This window comes from Convolutriloba macropyga, chromosome 3 (assembly GCF_964194025.1).
Source record: "Convolutriloba macropyga chromosome 3, txConMacr16.3, whole genome shotgun sequence".
Lineage (NCBI taxonomy): Eukaryota > Metazoa > Xenacoelomorpha > Acoela > Convolutidae > Convolutriloba > Convolutriloba macropyga.
This window is the reverse complement of record NC_134470.1, coordinates 16,089,250-16,102,549: the sequence shown is the minus strand read 5'-3', so window position 1 is coordinate 16,102,549 and position 13,300 is coordinate 16,089,250. Positions and strand designations below refer to the sequence as shown.

At 36.5% G+C, this 13,300-nt stretch overlaps 1 protein-coding gene across 2 annotated transcripts in view; it reads left to right on the top strand.

Annotated features, from left to right (window-relative positions):
- Positions 1-12,890, top strand: part of LOC142335996 (uncharacterized) — an 18,065-nt gene extending 5,175 nt beyond the window's left edge. The window contains exons 5-7 of one of the 2 annotated variants that reach the window (XM_075384435.1): positions 574-799; positions 1,659-1,673; positions 11,905-12,890. In XM_075384435.1, the coding sequence (XP_075240550.1) occupies positions 574-799; positions 1,659-1,673; positions 11,905-12,120 (457 nt within the window). In that variant the 3' untranslated portion in view covers positions 12,121-12,890. The remainder of the gene's footprint in view (positions 1-573; positions 800-1,658; positions 1,674-11,904) is intronic. The other variant, XM_075384436.1, reaches the window with a different exon arrangement.
- The last annotated feature ends 410 nt before the right edge of the window (positions 12,891-13,300 follow it).

Sequence of the window (13,300 nt, the reverse complement as noted above, 5' to 3'; positions counted from 1 at the left end):
TATCTAAAATAAGTGCAAATATTAGAAACCTAAAACATGAACTAAAATATGAACTAATTATAACGAATATTAGGTTTTAGTTAATTGGGTGACAAATTTTTTTAATCCAATAAAGTAACTATTAATATAATTTTAAAAAGAAGAAAAATTTTTCTACGGTGCTCAATGCAAATGCGAACTACTTGACTTGTAATTTGAAAATGTAATTTGTCAATCCAGTTTCTCCCTTACTTTTTAGTCTCAATTTTTTTTAATAGTTGTGATGTGCTTGAGGAGGTTATTATTGGTCCCATAATTTTTGAGTTGCGGCACTTACGCCACTTCCAAAATACACTGTAGAAATTTTACCGTTTTTCTCTGATTTCGATTGAGAAGAGTTTTTGAGGAGGGTTCTCTGTCATAGTGTGAATTTTTCAATCGAGGTCCATCCTTTAGTAAATAATATAAGGTATCAGCATTATGGGCCAGCTTTTTACGGTGATTGGTGTTCAAACAGTTCGTGGTCACTACGATTATGCAAAATTGGAAAACCATATTTTCTAGTACTATTAATAATTATGCTTTTCAACTTAGGACCGGAGATGAGAATGCACCGGTGGGAGAGGGAGGCGAAGTTGGTGGGGAGGCTGAGCCTCAGGAGACGCCAGTGATGAGTTTGGATGAATACATGAACCAAAAGGAGAAGGCAAAGAGTGGGATGCCTCAGCTGCAGATCCGCAAGGCGGGAGAAGGCGAGGGCTCCTTCAACTCGGGCGTCAAGGTCATCAAGAAGCTCAACAAAAAAGAGACTCAACAAGAGGTGAGAATTAATTAAAGTAGCTGTATCTGATCGCCGTTTCCATTATATAACCCCAGCGCTTTGTGGGCAGAGCTTATCGCCAAAACTCCAAACCAAATCCACCAGTTGCTATCAGTATAACACAACGGGGTGGCTTTAATTTCCATAGTTATCATAAGTATAATATAAGTGGAGGATTACAATTGGAGAGCCCCAATAGATCCAAGTGTTGTTAATGTTGAAAGTTGGAGAGCAGCCGGATTTGTTTAAAAGATTCACATATACCTTTAAAACTTCTTTAAAGTGTACCAAATGATAAATATTAGTTATAACTGCATGTGTTCTAAGATGGCCATTTGGGCCATGTCGAGTTTAACAAAAGTTGCGTCGTTTATTGTAGTCTAATCGATACCGAATGTTGGTTTCTCCTTGCTGATATTTTTGCATGTAGCATGTGCGTGAATAAGCGTAATAGCGAGTGGCCTCTTCTGCTGTGGACAGATGTCCTTTCTGTTCGTTATCTCCGCCAACAGAGGATAAGTACTGAATTGGCCATTGTTTGTAATTGGCCAGTGAGTATTCGAAAAAGTTCTGTTTCTTTTCACCCCGATTTATTTAACCCCTCATGTTTTGGTATTTTATCTTTTCACCCTTACATCATTTAACCCCTCAAACATTTCAGCACAAAAGCTTTTTCCTATAACCCCGTACCTATCCCAAATTTTGCATCTCAATTGTAATAGTTATATATAGATTTGAAATCAGGGTTTAATAATAGAAGGGTGATTTGATCGGGCATAAACCAGGGGGTGAAAAGGCGAGACTCCCTTTGAGTTTACGCTGATGGGCCTCTTAAATAATATTTGGAGGTCTATTTAAGGATGAACTGAAAGCTGTAAGTAGAGACGTGCTATCATCTTGTGCCCATTTGAACCATTCTTCATGTCAAATTGTGACAAATAACGCAAATTTCTCATTTTCTGTAACTAGACTGTTTGACGCTCATAGAACGGCAAGTAAGTGCCTCAAAATTATTGTAGATATCGAGAAATTGACTTTTCTAACTACATATTGAGCTACCGTGTTAGTTTGTGAAGCGTCCTGTAGGTAACTAACCGACTGATCTGTTTCAATTTGATAGAATATCTGTCAATTGCTTTTTTGGCACAAGGAAACTTTAATTGCTCTCAAGCACAAGTTTTCCGGTCATTTTGGTCTTGTTGCATTTTTCTGCTGAATTTCTATCTGACCTGTTTCAGCAGCTCTGTGATTAGCTTCCCTCATAGAAAACGTGTGTGTCTCTTCGCGACTCGAAGAGTATCGATTTTTTTGAGGTTTTTCTCCGGAAATACTATTTTTTCAAGCGGTGTTCTGACCTAAAAGCGTAAGTTAGTAAAATAGAGTAAAATAGCCGTGTCGACTTTTTTTTCTGAGCTGGAGAAGTTTTTTTTGATAATGTGCGGTTTTCTGTGAATACCTCTTCGAGTTTTAAAAGTGTTTTTTAGAGAATTTTGCAAAAAGATAACCGTTTTAGCCGGTTTTTGGTCCATTTGACTCTATTTTTTGCTTGTAATTTTGTAGAAAAAATATTTGATCGATGTTACAGTAATGCAATCCTCCGAAATTAATAACACTGTGTTTAAGGCCGCCGTCAGCCTTTCAACAGCTGTTATTTAGGTGCTCTTTTTAATTCGGTTTACTTTTCGCTCAGGTTTTTCGTTTTACATAAGTCGTGACTTCATTTGACTCTTGACTTACTTCGCCCACTATTTGAAGTGAATGGATTTCAAATTCTTTCTCTCATTGAATTATGCAATGTAGTGAATACGGTTAAGTTCAATTTAGCAAAATCACAAGAAAAGGAATAAAGCACGGTCATTAAGTCATAGTGCATTAGGTTATCATAGTTCATTAGAGAAATTGATAGCTGACTTTACTCTTAAGACTAATAGTCTTGAATTTAGAAGCTGAATTAAGTATAATTTTAGAATCTAGTTGAAACGGCGGACGCACTTAGAACACTTCTTGACATTTAGCGACAGAATTTGGATGTTATTTTTGATTAGTGCTGGGCTCTATCAGACCATGGGGGCAGGTTACTGTAAATAATGGTATTTGCCATGTTTGGATAGAATTAACTCTTTATGTGACGCCAAATGCTGCTCAATGCTGTTGCAGCTCGTCGAAAGTGAAATAGAAAATTTTGGGAATTTTTTCATTTTGGTATTTTTGGACCTTTTAACTTACTTTTTTTTTCAAAAGCTCGGTGTATATTTCAATTTCTCTTTGATAATTCATGCTTTGAACGCTTTTTTAACATGATTTATTTTTGTCTCTTAAAGCTGTACAAATAGCTGTACAAAGCTGTACTTATCCGATTGAGGTGTGTTTTGTACAATTTTTCTCTGTATTTTTTAATTACTAACTTTTTTTAATTACTTCCGTTTACCCTCAGGGATTTTTAATTAATAGTTGAAATCTTTGTTTGCGTGAAGTCCCTGATATTCGGTTTAAATTTTTCGTAAGTGTTATTTTAAGATTGTTTTGACAATTGTTTGGTCATTTTGAATATTTTGAATCTCAACTGTTTTTTTTATTTTCTCGAACAATGTTCATAGTAATTTTATTAGCCCTGGGTTTTTCTGACAATTTTTCCTGACGGAGTTTTCGTTAGACGCTTTTAACGTTTTGTCTTCAAAAGCGCGATAAACAGATAAAGCCCCGAGGGCATTAACTTGCTGAGCAGCTTTCGTAGGGCTTTACTCATTTCAAGTGTGGATGGCAGTTGGAACCCCCGATGTTTGAGTTCTGACTTACCTCTCTCACTGTTTCAACTGAATGCTTTTTAAATCAATTCACTCAATGAATTACGCAAGATAGTGAATACAGTGACGGTCAAAAGGGCAAAATCAAAGACGAGATAAACCGATAAAGCCTGATCATCAAGTCATTGAGAATTAGGATATCAAAGTTCATTAGAGTGTTTTCTAGCTGACATTGGTATTAAGCTTATTAGCTTTCAGTTTAGAATCTGATTTAAGTACAGTTTTAGAATGCAACTGAAACTGCGCGTCAAATTAGAACAGTTTTTGACACTGAAAAAATAGATAAAAAATTTGGCAAATTTATCTCTGCGTTCTTTTTCTTTTTAATAGCCGCGAAGCGATAGCGGCTATTATTGGGGACATCGTATTTTTTAGAATTCAAAGAATTTGAATTGTATTGGGGCGCTATCTTTTTTAAGATCTGTTCACACATTTTCATGATTTTTGAAGTCAAATTGGATTAGTGATTTTGGTCACGCCGAAACAGGAAGTGGAGGGAAAAAGCGAGTTGTTTTGCGGCGTAATTTTTTTTCGCTCTAATTTTGAAGTAGAGCGAGAATACGGTGTTTGAACAAAAATTGGCTCTATCGCTTGTGGTTTTTTTGTTCGCATGCGGCAATTTCACTTTGATTTTTTTACTGTTTTTTTGATTTTTTGGATCGGATTGTTTTGCTCTAAATGGTTTTCCCAATTCATTCATAGTCCGTTCTAGCTCTAGTTTTTTGTTTAGCCAATGAAAATTCTTTGAATTATTCGTCAGAACTTGTCCTGCTATGTTTTTTAATTCGTCGTCTCCATCGATGATCCTTACGACCTGACTTCTTGGAATTGACTTTTTCATTGGCTGCTTTGCAGTTAAAATTTGTGCGCGTGACGGCATTTCTGCTGTTAGGTCAATTGCATGACTAAACTCATTCAGAAAAAGGACTTCTGAACTCACTTATGGAACTGAAGTCAACATTGTGAGAGTTGTTAACTTTTCAATTTTCTGACATAATGCAGTGTATATTTGCAGTACGCGTCGTAAATTATTAGTAAACTTTGCGAGCCTAATGTTTTTATTTGTTTGGATGAATTGGAGAAGCATTGTTTTTCTATGGTTGCTTATTTGAAAGTTTCAAGTAACAGCGTTGAGTGTAGTTTTAAGGGTCTATTAACAGACTTAAATGCTTTCGTTTTAAACCCATTTTTCGACCCAGGAATGAAATCCACCCTGAAAGGGATGGAAGGTCTTGCTGTTTAGCTTGACTAAGGTTAGCTTGACTTAAAATGCTTTTACATAACTGTGGTGAAGTTTTGGTGTAAAAGGTTAAATGATTTCTATTGAAAAATTAAGAGAAAAGAGATGTGATGTTTGGTTTTTGGAGAGCTAATTGCTATTGACAAGCTGTAAGTTTTTATTTCGATCAGGTGGCGCCTTATTTCAGATCGTCGATTGTACTCATTGGAGTTTTTACTTGAAAGTCATTGAAACTTGAAAGGGGACAGTGACCCCCCATTTTTGGGTGTCTGTTTGGACATCAAAATGACTGGTTTAACAAATTTGTCGTTCAGTTGCTCTGAGTTCAGTTTGATTGCAGTTCTTTGCTCGCATAGGTTTGCGCAGTTAAAAATGTATTCATAAGAAAACTTTGTGTCAATTTATTGCAAATGAATTGAAAAGCAAAATTTTTGCCAGCCCTCGGACAAAGCTGTGATAGCAATAAGCAAAGATTGGTCATATGTGTCTTAACTCAAAATTTGCGCTTGTCTTTTTAAATTTCTCTCAAGAGAAAATTGTAGCAATTATATTAATCCTGCTGTTGTTTTGCTATTTTTCGTACCACCGACTTTCTGTATAATTAATAGCCGCGTCAGCAATTCCAGGTGGCTATTTTTGCGCTCCTAATTTTTTTTAATCGTCTAACAGATTTTTGTTTCGTCTTACCCTGACTTCTTGGAATTGACTTTATCAATCGGTGACTCCTACTGCTTTGCTGTTAAAATTTGTGTTCGTGACGTCATTTCTGCTTTTAGGTCAATTGCGTGACTTACCTCACTCAAAAAAATGACTTCTGAACTCACTTTTGTAAGATTTACTAATAAAAACTCAATAGTGTGCAAACAAGTAGTGCCAAACTTATGTGCCCTAATTCTTGTGTTTTAGAGTCTGGTCAATCTGTATCTTATTTCTTTAGTTGTTTCAATTCATGGTAGGCCACAAGCGTCTATCGCGGCTATTTTCCGGCAATCTGCTGGCTATATTTGATTATTTTTTTGTCTGACAATCTGACTTCTCGTCCTCAAAAACGGGATAAGCAGTGAAAGCACGGAGGGCAATAAGTTTTCTTTAGAGCCTTACGGTTCGCGAGTGTAAGTATGCGACTCACCGAAACTTTCTAAGACATTCATTTTGTGAAAGGTGGGCCGTAGCGCTTGACACCTCTCCAACTTACCACCTCCCATGCTCACACAACACCTTTGCCTCAATTATCAAATTCCATTTGATCACATCAGTACCTGAACATCTTTAACGGACCTGATCAAGTATTAGCAGCTAAAGTTTTCTTGGCTGCTTAGTCCAGGGCAAATATTTTATTAATAAAGTGAGCGTTTATGGCAGTTTTGACTTCAGCCGACAGTTCTTCAGACAAGTCTGTTGATTTATAGCTCCGAACTTTGGGCAAGCTATTTTTGACCATCTTCTGGTATTTTTATTTCAATACTTTTCTCAGACTGTTCCGCTATGCTTACTGTTAGAGTGTACACTCTAGTAAATAAGTTGTGATCATAAGATGGAGCTTGAAATGATAGCTCAATATAAGAGAGCATAGTAAGAATCTCGCAATGTGGACCAGTTGGCTCTGTGGAGAGCACAGGATTGCAATCAATTAAGAGATTGGAGTCGCAACACGCGAATGTCCCAAACTTTACTATCACTATAATGGTGTTGACATAGAATCAACATAACGGGCAAACAGTTGCTCTAATGCTTACTAAACCACCTTCTCTGTTCATTGCGTCACGCAATTAGTCGACACGTTTTTTACATAGCATTTTTTGCTCTTTTGAAGTATTTTTCTTTCGTGAATATTTTCTGGCCATATGTTGAGATTTAATTTTTGTTTAATTTAAAGGGGGTACAGTTACCCCTATTTCTGCTTCAAAATTTTTAATTGGGCTTATTTGGCAAAGAACTTTTGAAATCGGCTTATTGAATTGAAGGGCTGCAAGTCATAATATCAAGGTGAAATTGTCAAATGCTGGTTTAACAAATTTGTCGTTCAGTTGCTATGAGTTCAGTTTGCTTGCAGTTCTTTGCTCACATAGGTTTTGCGCAGTTAAGAATGTATTTCTAAGTAAACTTGATATTTCAATTTATTGGAAATGAATTGAAAAGCAAATTTTTTGCCAGTTTCTGTGTTTTCGAAGTTAAGGTTACATAAAGTTTTTTAAAGGTTGCAGACGGGTTGCCAGGAACGAATTGGTTTAAAAGACAGTAACATCAAAAACTTGAATGATATCTTTTGGTTGATTTCCTAACGATTTGTCACATTGTTTTTAATAGCCGCACAGCGATAGCTGGGGCTAATATTGGCCTTCTCTTGGTTTTTTTTTATTTCGTCGTCGCGATTTTTGTTACGACCATATGACGTCACAACCACTTCAAATCTGCTTTTTGTTCATTCGTTCATGCAATTTCAACTGAAGTGCGTGTGTGACGTCATTTTTTGCTCTTAGTGGAGCGAGTTTTTAATTGCTCTCAAACGAAGTTTGTAGCAATTATATTAGTCCTGTCGGTCTTTTTTTTATGCGATTTTTCGCTTGACCAATTTTTCGTCTGACGCTTTTGACTTTTCGTCCTCAAAAACGGGATGAACAGGTAGCGCCCAGCGGGCATTATGTGCTCTTAGAGCCTTTCAGGTCTGTTTCAGCTCAAACTGTCTTGGAGACTTATACTTATACTTATGGTGTGAGGGGCGGTTCTTAGAGGTTGACACCCCCCCCCCCCTTTGTTGACCCCCCACCCCCACTATTGGCTCCACCCCCCCCCCCCCCACCGCGCTTTTGCCCCCCCCCCCCACCCAGTGCTGCCCCCATCAGCCCCCGGTGCACCCCCCCCCCGTGGCTAGCTACTGACCAAGCCAACCGCTCGCCGGTCGTTTGAGAGCAATTCGCCCGACGTTAGTCGGTTATGTTTTGTTCATTCGCTTGATTAAAGTTTTGGTCACACTTGACTTACCTCACTCCAAAAATGACTTCCTCGCTTTGAAATTGACTTTTATTCACTTTAATTCAAAGAGATAAGGTCAAATGGGTGTGTGTCACTCTAAATGAAGGGTATTAGGGAACAGCCAATAGAGGCAGCAAAATTTTATACAGATTTTTAATCAAAATATAACATATCAGCCTTCAATGAAAAGACGAATTTTTTTGGTCTGTCTTTTTTTACTGTTTTTTTTAGACTGCAGATCTACAAAGCTATTGCGGCTATTTTCTGGCAATCTGACAGCTATGTTTGTAAGAATTGTGCTAATATTTTTGAAGTCAAATGGAATTGATCTTAGTCACATAAATGCGTTAAAGTCGGCAAAAAAAATAGCCAATTTATAGTCCTGAAATTTTAAATATTTTTACGGCAAGTGGAATTTTTGAGGAACAATTGAACTGTTTTCACTGTTGCTGCCCGAGAATTTTTCCTGAATGCTATTGAAAGGTGATAGTTGTCCAATTGAGAGTAGTAATTGTGCAATTGGTAGCTGATGCTTATTATGACTGCGACGATTTATTCTCGAATTTAATTAGAAATGTTGTAAGTCTTTAAATTTAATTTGTTTTGTTAACTGATCTCTGTTAATAATGACAAGTTATTTGTACTCATGAAGCAACGTTTAGTCTCGTTGAATTAGTTTTTATAGCCATTAGATTTAATTACTTTGGTGGTAGTTGTTTTAAGAAATGTTTGAATTTTTAAACTTTAATAGCATTTGTTACTTTTTCCTATATTCCTGTTATTACACGCCTATTCTGTTTAAATGCTCTAACAGCTGGTTACTTTTTTAAGTAATTTTGAAATCTTTCATATTAATTCTAGTTATTTTTTGTTTTTCCAGCTTTACTTGTATGTCTTTTGCATTGTCCCTTAGTTTCGCCAAGAAAAATATGCTGTGGAATATAGTTCTTTCTGGCAATTAATTTGAGTCGATTACAGGCTTGATTATGTGTTTGTATGTTTTATTGGCATAACGCCATTTATTAATAGCCGCGAAGCGATAGCCGAGGCTATTATTGGCTATTTTCGTTACGACAATATGACGTCACAATCACTTCAAATCTGCTTTTTGTTCATTCGTTCATGCAATTTCAACTGAATTGCGTGCGTGTCATAGTTTCTCACTCTTAATGGAGCGAGTTTTTTGTTCATTCGCGTGATGAAGTGTTTGGTCACACGTGACTTACCTCACTCTCAAAAATGACTTCCTGACGCTAAAATTGACTTTTCTATACTTTATTTCGAAGAGATAAGTTCAAATAAGTGTTTGCCACTGTAATTGAAGGTTTTTATACTGAGAGCAGCTATTAGAAGCAGCAATAAGTTTGACAGATTCTTAATCAAAATGTAACATCTCAGATTTTTTTTGGTCTGTTTCTTGTACTATCTTTTTGAGACTGCAGATCTAGGAAGCTATTGCAGCTATTTTCTGGCAATCTGCCAGCTATGTTTTTCAGTTCAATTTTTTCGGGTAATGTTTTTCTAAAACGCATTAAAAAGTATCTGTATGTTTGAGAGCGTTTGTGACCATCTCAGTCATATATTAGAGTTTTACATGCAATCTTGAGCTATTTTTGTGATTTTGCCAACTTAGACTTTTTAGCGGTTTTTTGTATTCATTTTAATTGCTCTTGAAAGAAGTTCATAGCAATTATTGTAAACGTCTGTGTCTTTTTTCATGCAAAATTTTCATGCAACAATTTTGACTTTTCGAGTGACTTTTACTTCTTGACTTTTTGCTTTTTGCGTGATCTAAAATTCTCTCTCAATCACAATTTCAAGCAGCTGAATTCAATTGGCGGCAATTTAATACTAAAAGTCAAATGAAAAGTGCGCTGAAACGGGTGCCATTTTTTACTTCAAATCTTATTAGTGGTATATGTTAACCTCTAATGTGGTTATTTCAAGCCCACTATTGACCTTTTTAGTCCCATTTAGGCTCCCCCTCCCTCCCTCCCCCCCCCCCCACGACTGAAACAGGCTGCAATTGATTAGAGCTCCCACTATTCGTTCGAGAGCAATTCTTCCGGCGTTTAGTCGGTTATGTTTTATCTTTTGGTGTCTGAGGAAATTGTTTTTTGGTTCCAATTAATTTTAAAATTGGCTTTTTGATTTCCCTAATATGAAATTAATTATGTATTTTTTAAGAAAATGGGCTAAATTTGAACAAATTTTGTTGGTTTTCTCCGCCTCTTAACTTCAGAATTTAACATATCAGACCTAAATGAAAATTTTCTTTTTTGGTTTCTTTTTTTTAACTTTCTTTTTGAGACTACAGATCTGTGAAGCTATTGCAGTTATTTTCTGGCAATCTGCTAACTATTTTTCAGAACTATTTTTATATTTTTGTTTTCTGCCCTCTTCTTGTTCTTTTTGTTTGTGATCCTTATTGACGTCGCTAAAAGTCGTTGTATGCAACGGAGTTCGAACGTTTATTTAACATGATTCTTCTCTGTTAATTCTGTCCCGAAATTTGTGGACACAAACTTTTTATGTCATATTTTTGCTGAAGTATTTTGTTCATTCGTGTGAATAGTTTTTGACCACACATATGATGAAAATGAATTATTTATCCGAGTTTTTTTTCATTGCTCAAAGTGGGTTGTTTATTAATAGCCGCCCTCATCTTCTCAGCCGGCTATTATAGCGCTCCTATTTTTTTTTACAATTCAAAGAATTTGAATTGTATTGGGGCGCTGTCTTTTTTTTAAGGTCTGTTCACACATTTTCATGATTTTTGAAGTCAAATTGGAGTAGTGATTTTGGTCACGCCGAAACAGGAAATGGAGCGAAAAAGCGAGTGGTTTTGCGGCGTGAAATTTTTTCGCTCTAATTTTAAAGTAGAGTGAGAATACGGTGTTTGAACAAAAATTCGCTTTATCGGTAGTGGTTTTTTATTCACATGCGGCAATTTCACTTTGATTTTCACTGTTTTTTTCGATTTTTTGGGTCGGATTTTTTTCTAAATGGTTTTTCCAAACCATTCATAGTCCGTTCTAGGTCTAGTTTTCTGTTTAGTCAATGAAAATTCTTTGAATTGTACGTCAGGACTTGTCCTGCTATGTTTTTTTTTACTTCGTCGAATAAAAAAATGTTTCGCTTTACCTCATTTTGCCGCCTTTTCAACATTTTGCGTGAAATCTTTTTGGCTTCTCTAGGCTAGTTTCTCTCTTCTCTCATTCTGCTAAAAGTGATTTTGAACATCAGTTGCTCAGCAAAGCAATTCAAAATGAACAGTCAGTATAAAAAATTGAAGTCAGAAATAGAAACGGGATAAACCCATAAAGCCCAATTTTAGATGCCCGCTATTTGAACGTCGGTCCTATAAGTATTAGTTACCTCTCTCTAATGCTTATTGTTATTGATAGTAGCCCCTGTAGCCTCTCTCTAAGAAACAGAAGTATGTTCAACTACGAAATGCCATCAAAATAAATCGGACTTAAAAAAAATGTTTTTGTACGAAAATCTTTTTTTCTTCAATATCTTCTGTTATTTCAATCCCAGTCATGCTTATTGGAATCAACGGCGGCTATTTTCCGGCAATCTGCCGGGTATGTTATTTCAATTATATTATAGTTTTTTTTTCTCAAAAATTGAGTGGTATTTTTAAAGTTTTCGATATATCGTAGAGATCCAATTTCGTTGGGGTAAATGTCTTTCTTATTGGAAGATGAAAAAAGTAAAAGTTCTCAATTTTTGGCAACTACCAGACTTCAAAGCAAATGATGGTTATAACTTTGTGGTCATATAATAACCCCATAGTATTTATACCAGAATGGAGGCGCTAGAATTTCTTGGGTGGGGGCTATGGTGGAAAAGAACAGAAATCACTTTCTTGCCTTGCTTCAGTGTTGAGTTTCCGGCTCAGTTTTGAAGAAGTCGCTGAAACAACGCATTTAACAAAGTTATGTATGCGCAGTCCGTTTTCTAGCAGTTTAAATTGTGAAGCTATTTTTCTCATTTTTGAAAGTGGATTTCAAGTTATTTACAGTTTCCTTTTGTTTTATTGATAACAGATAGATCGCATAACTTTATATACATGCTTTCAGGGATACGTGAAGATTCAAGTGTCGGGCTCTGGCCGGGAAAGGAACATACTGCCGATCAATTTCCAGCCAATGGGAAACCGAGGTGGTCGCGGAGGCAGCCGAGGGGGCGGAGGCAGAGGCCGAGGACAGATGCGAGAGAGAGGTGAGGGTCGCGACTACCCTGGACCCAACCAGCCCAACATCGAGGACGAGTCGGCATTCCCCAGCCTGTCCTAACAAGGTGTGTGGTGGCTTCTCGAGGGTGGTGAGATAAGGCAACGTTGAAAAGATGGACACAAAAGAAATTGTAACGAGAACGAGATTGACAATTGAACATAGAAACGGACAAAACTTGCATTTGTTAGCTTAAAATGTCGGCATATAGCACTATGCGGGCTGCTCATTTATCGCCTCGCCTCCTATTATTGTATCTTGTTCATTTGAAAAAGTGATTAGTAAGCGAGTGACCTCAAAGATGATCTAAAGTGTGGTTAATAATATAACAGTGTACAAATGTGACGTAAAGAGTTCAGAAAATGTTGTTAATCAGTTGGTATTATTCATTCAGCAACAGCAGCAGTACTCTCTTAATACCTACCTACCTATTACACTGACATGTATTTCTTCTTAATCAACTCTTACTAAACACATTATAGCCTTATTAGAGTGAGCATTAGTTGTATGAACAGAACTGTACGTACTATTATCCATCATATTACATTGGGGAAGGGTACATTCATCAATAACTGATTTCTCATTATTGTATTGTTGTTATGACTGATGAAATTACTTGTTACACTAGATAGAAAAGCACAATCAAAAAGAGACGGGCAAGGTTAGGCCTATATGTGACGGTATTGCCATTTAGATAATAGGATACAGTGTCGATTAAGTTCATGAAGGAGCAGTTGTTGTTATTATTGAGATGATATTTTTGTCCGATAATGTTTTTTTGACATTCTCTGTTTTTGTTACTGACTTTCAAAAATAATTTTGCCATTCTTGTATTTAACTGCATGCTTTGAGATCTGCCAATGGTAAAGGCTGACTTAATTACATAAAACTTGGTAATAATGTTTGCAGCATAAAATCAATCTGATTGAACTATTGCGCATTACTCCATTATATTGATGATCCGGTGAGAAACGGCGGACGTCCGCTCCGAAAACTGTTGTTGTAAAAGGGTGGCAATTAGTCAAAACGCGAGTCGAATTTCACCCTACCTGCAATTCTGTCGTGACTGGATCTGCCATCTCTAAGAGAGGAAATTGGCTTGGAATTTTCAAAAGCTCTCAAGTGAAGTATGAAGCAATTATTTGAGCAGTATTGGTCTTTGCAAGCGATCTTAAGCGATTGCTCATATTTCATTTGACTGATTTGGCTCTTCGATTGACTTTTCTCGTTTGAATGTTGATAC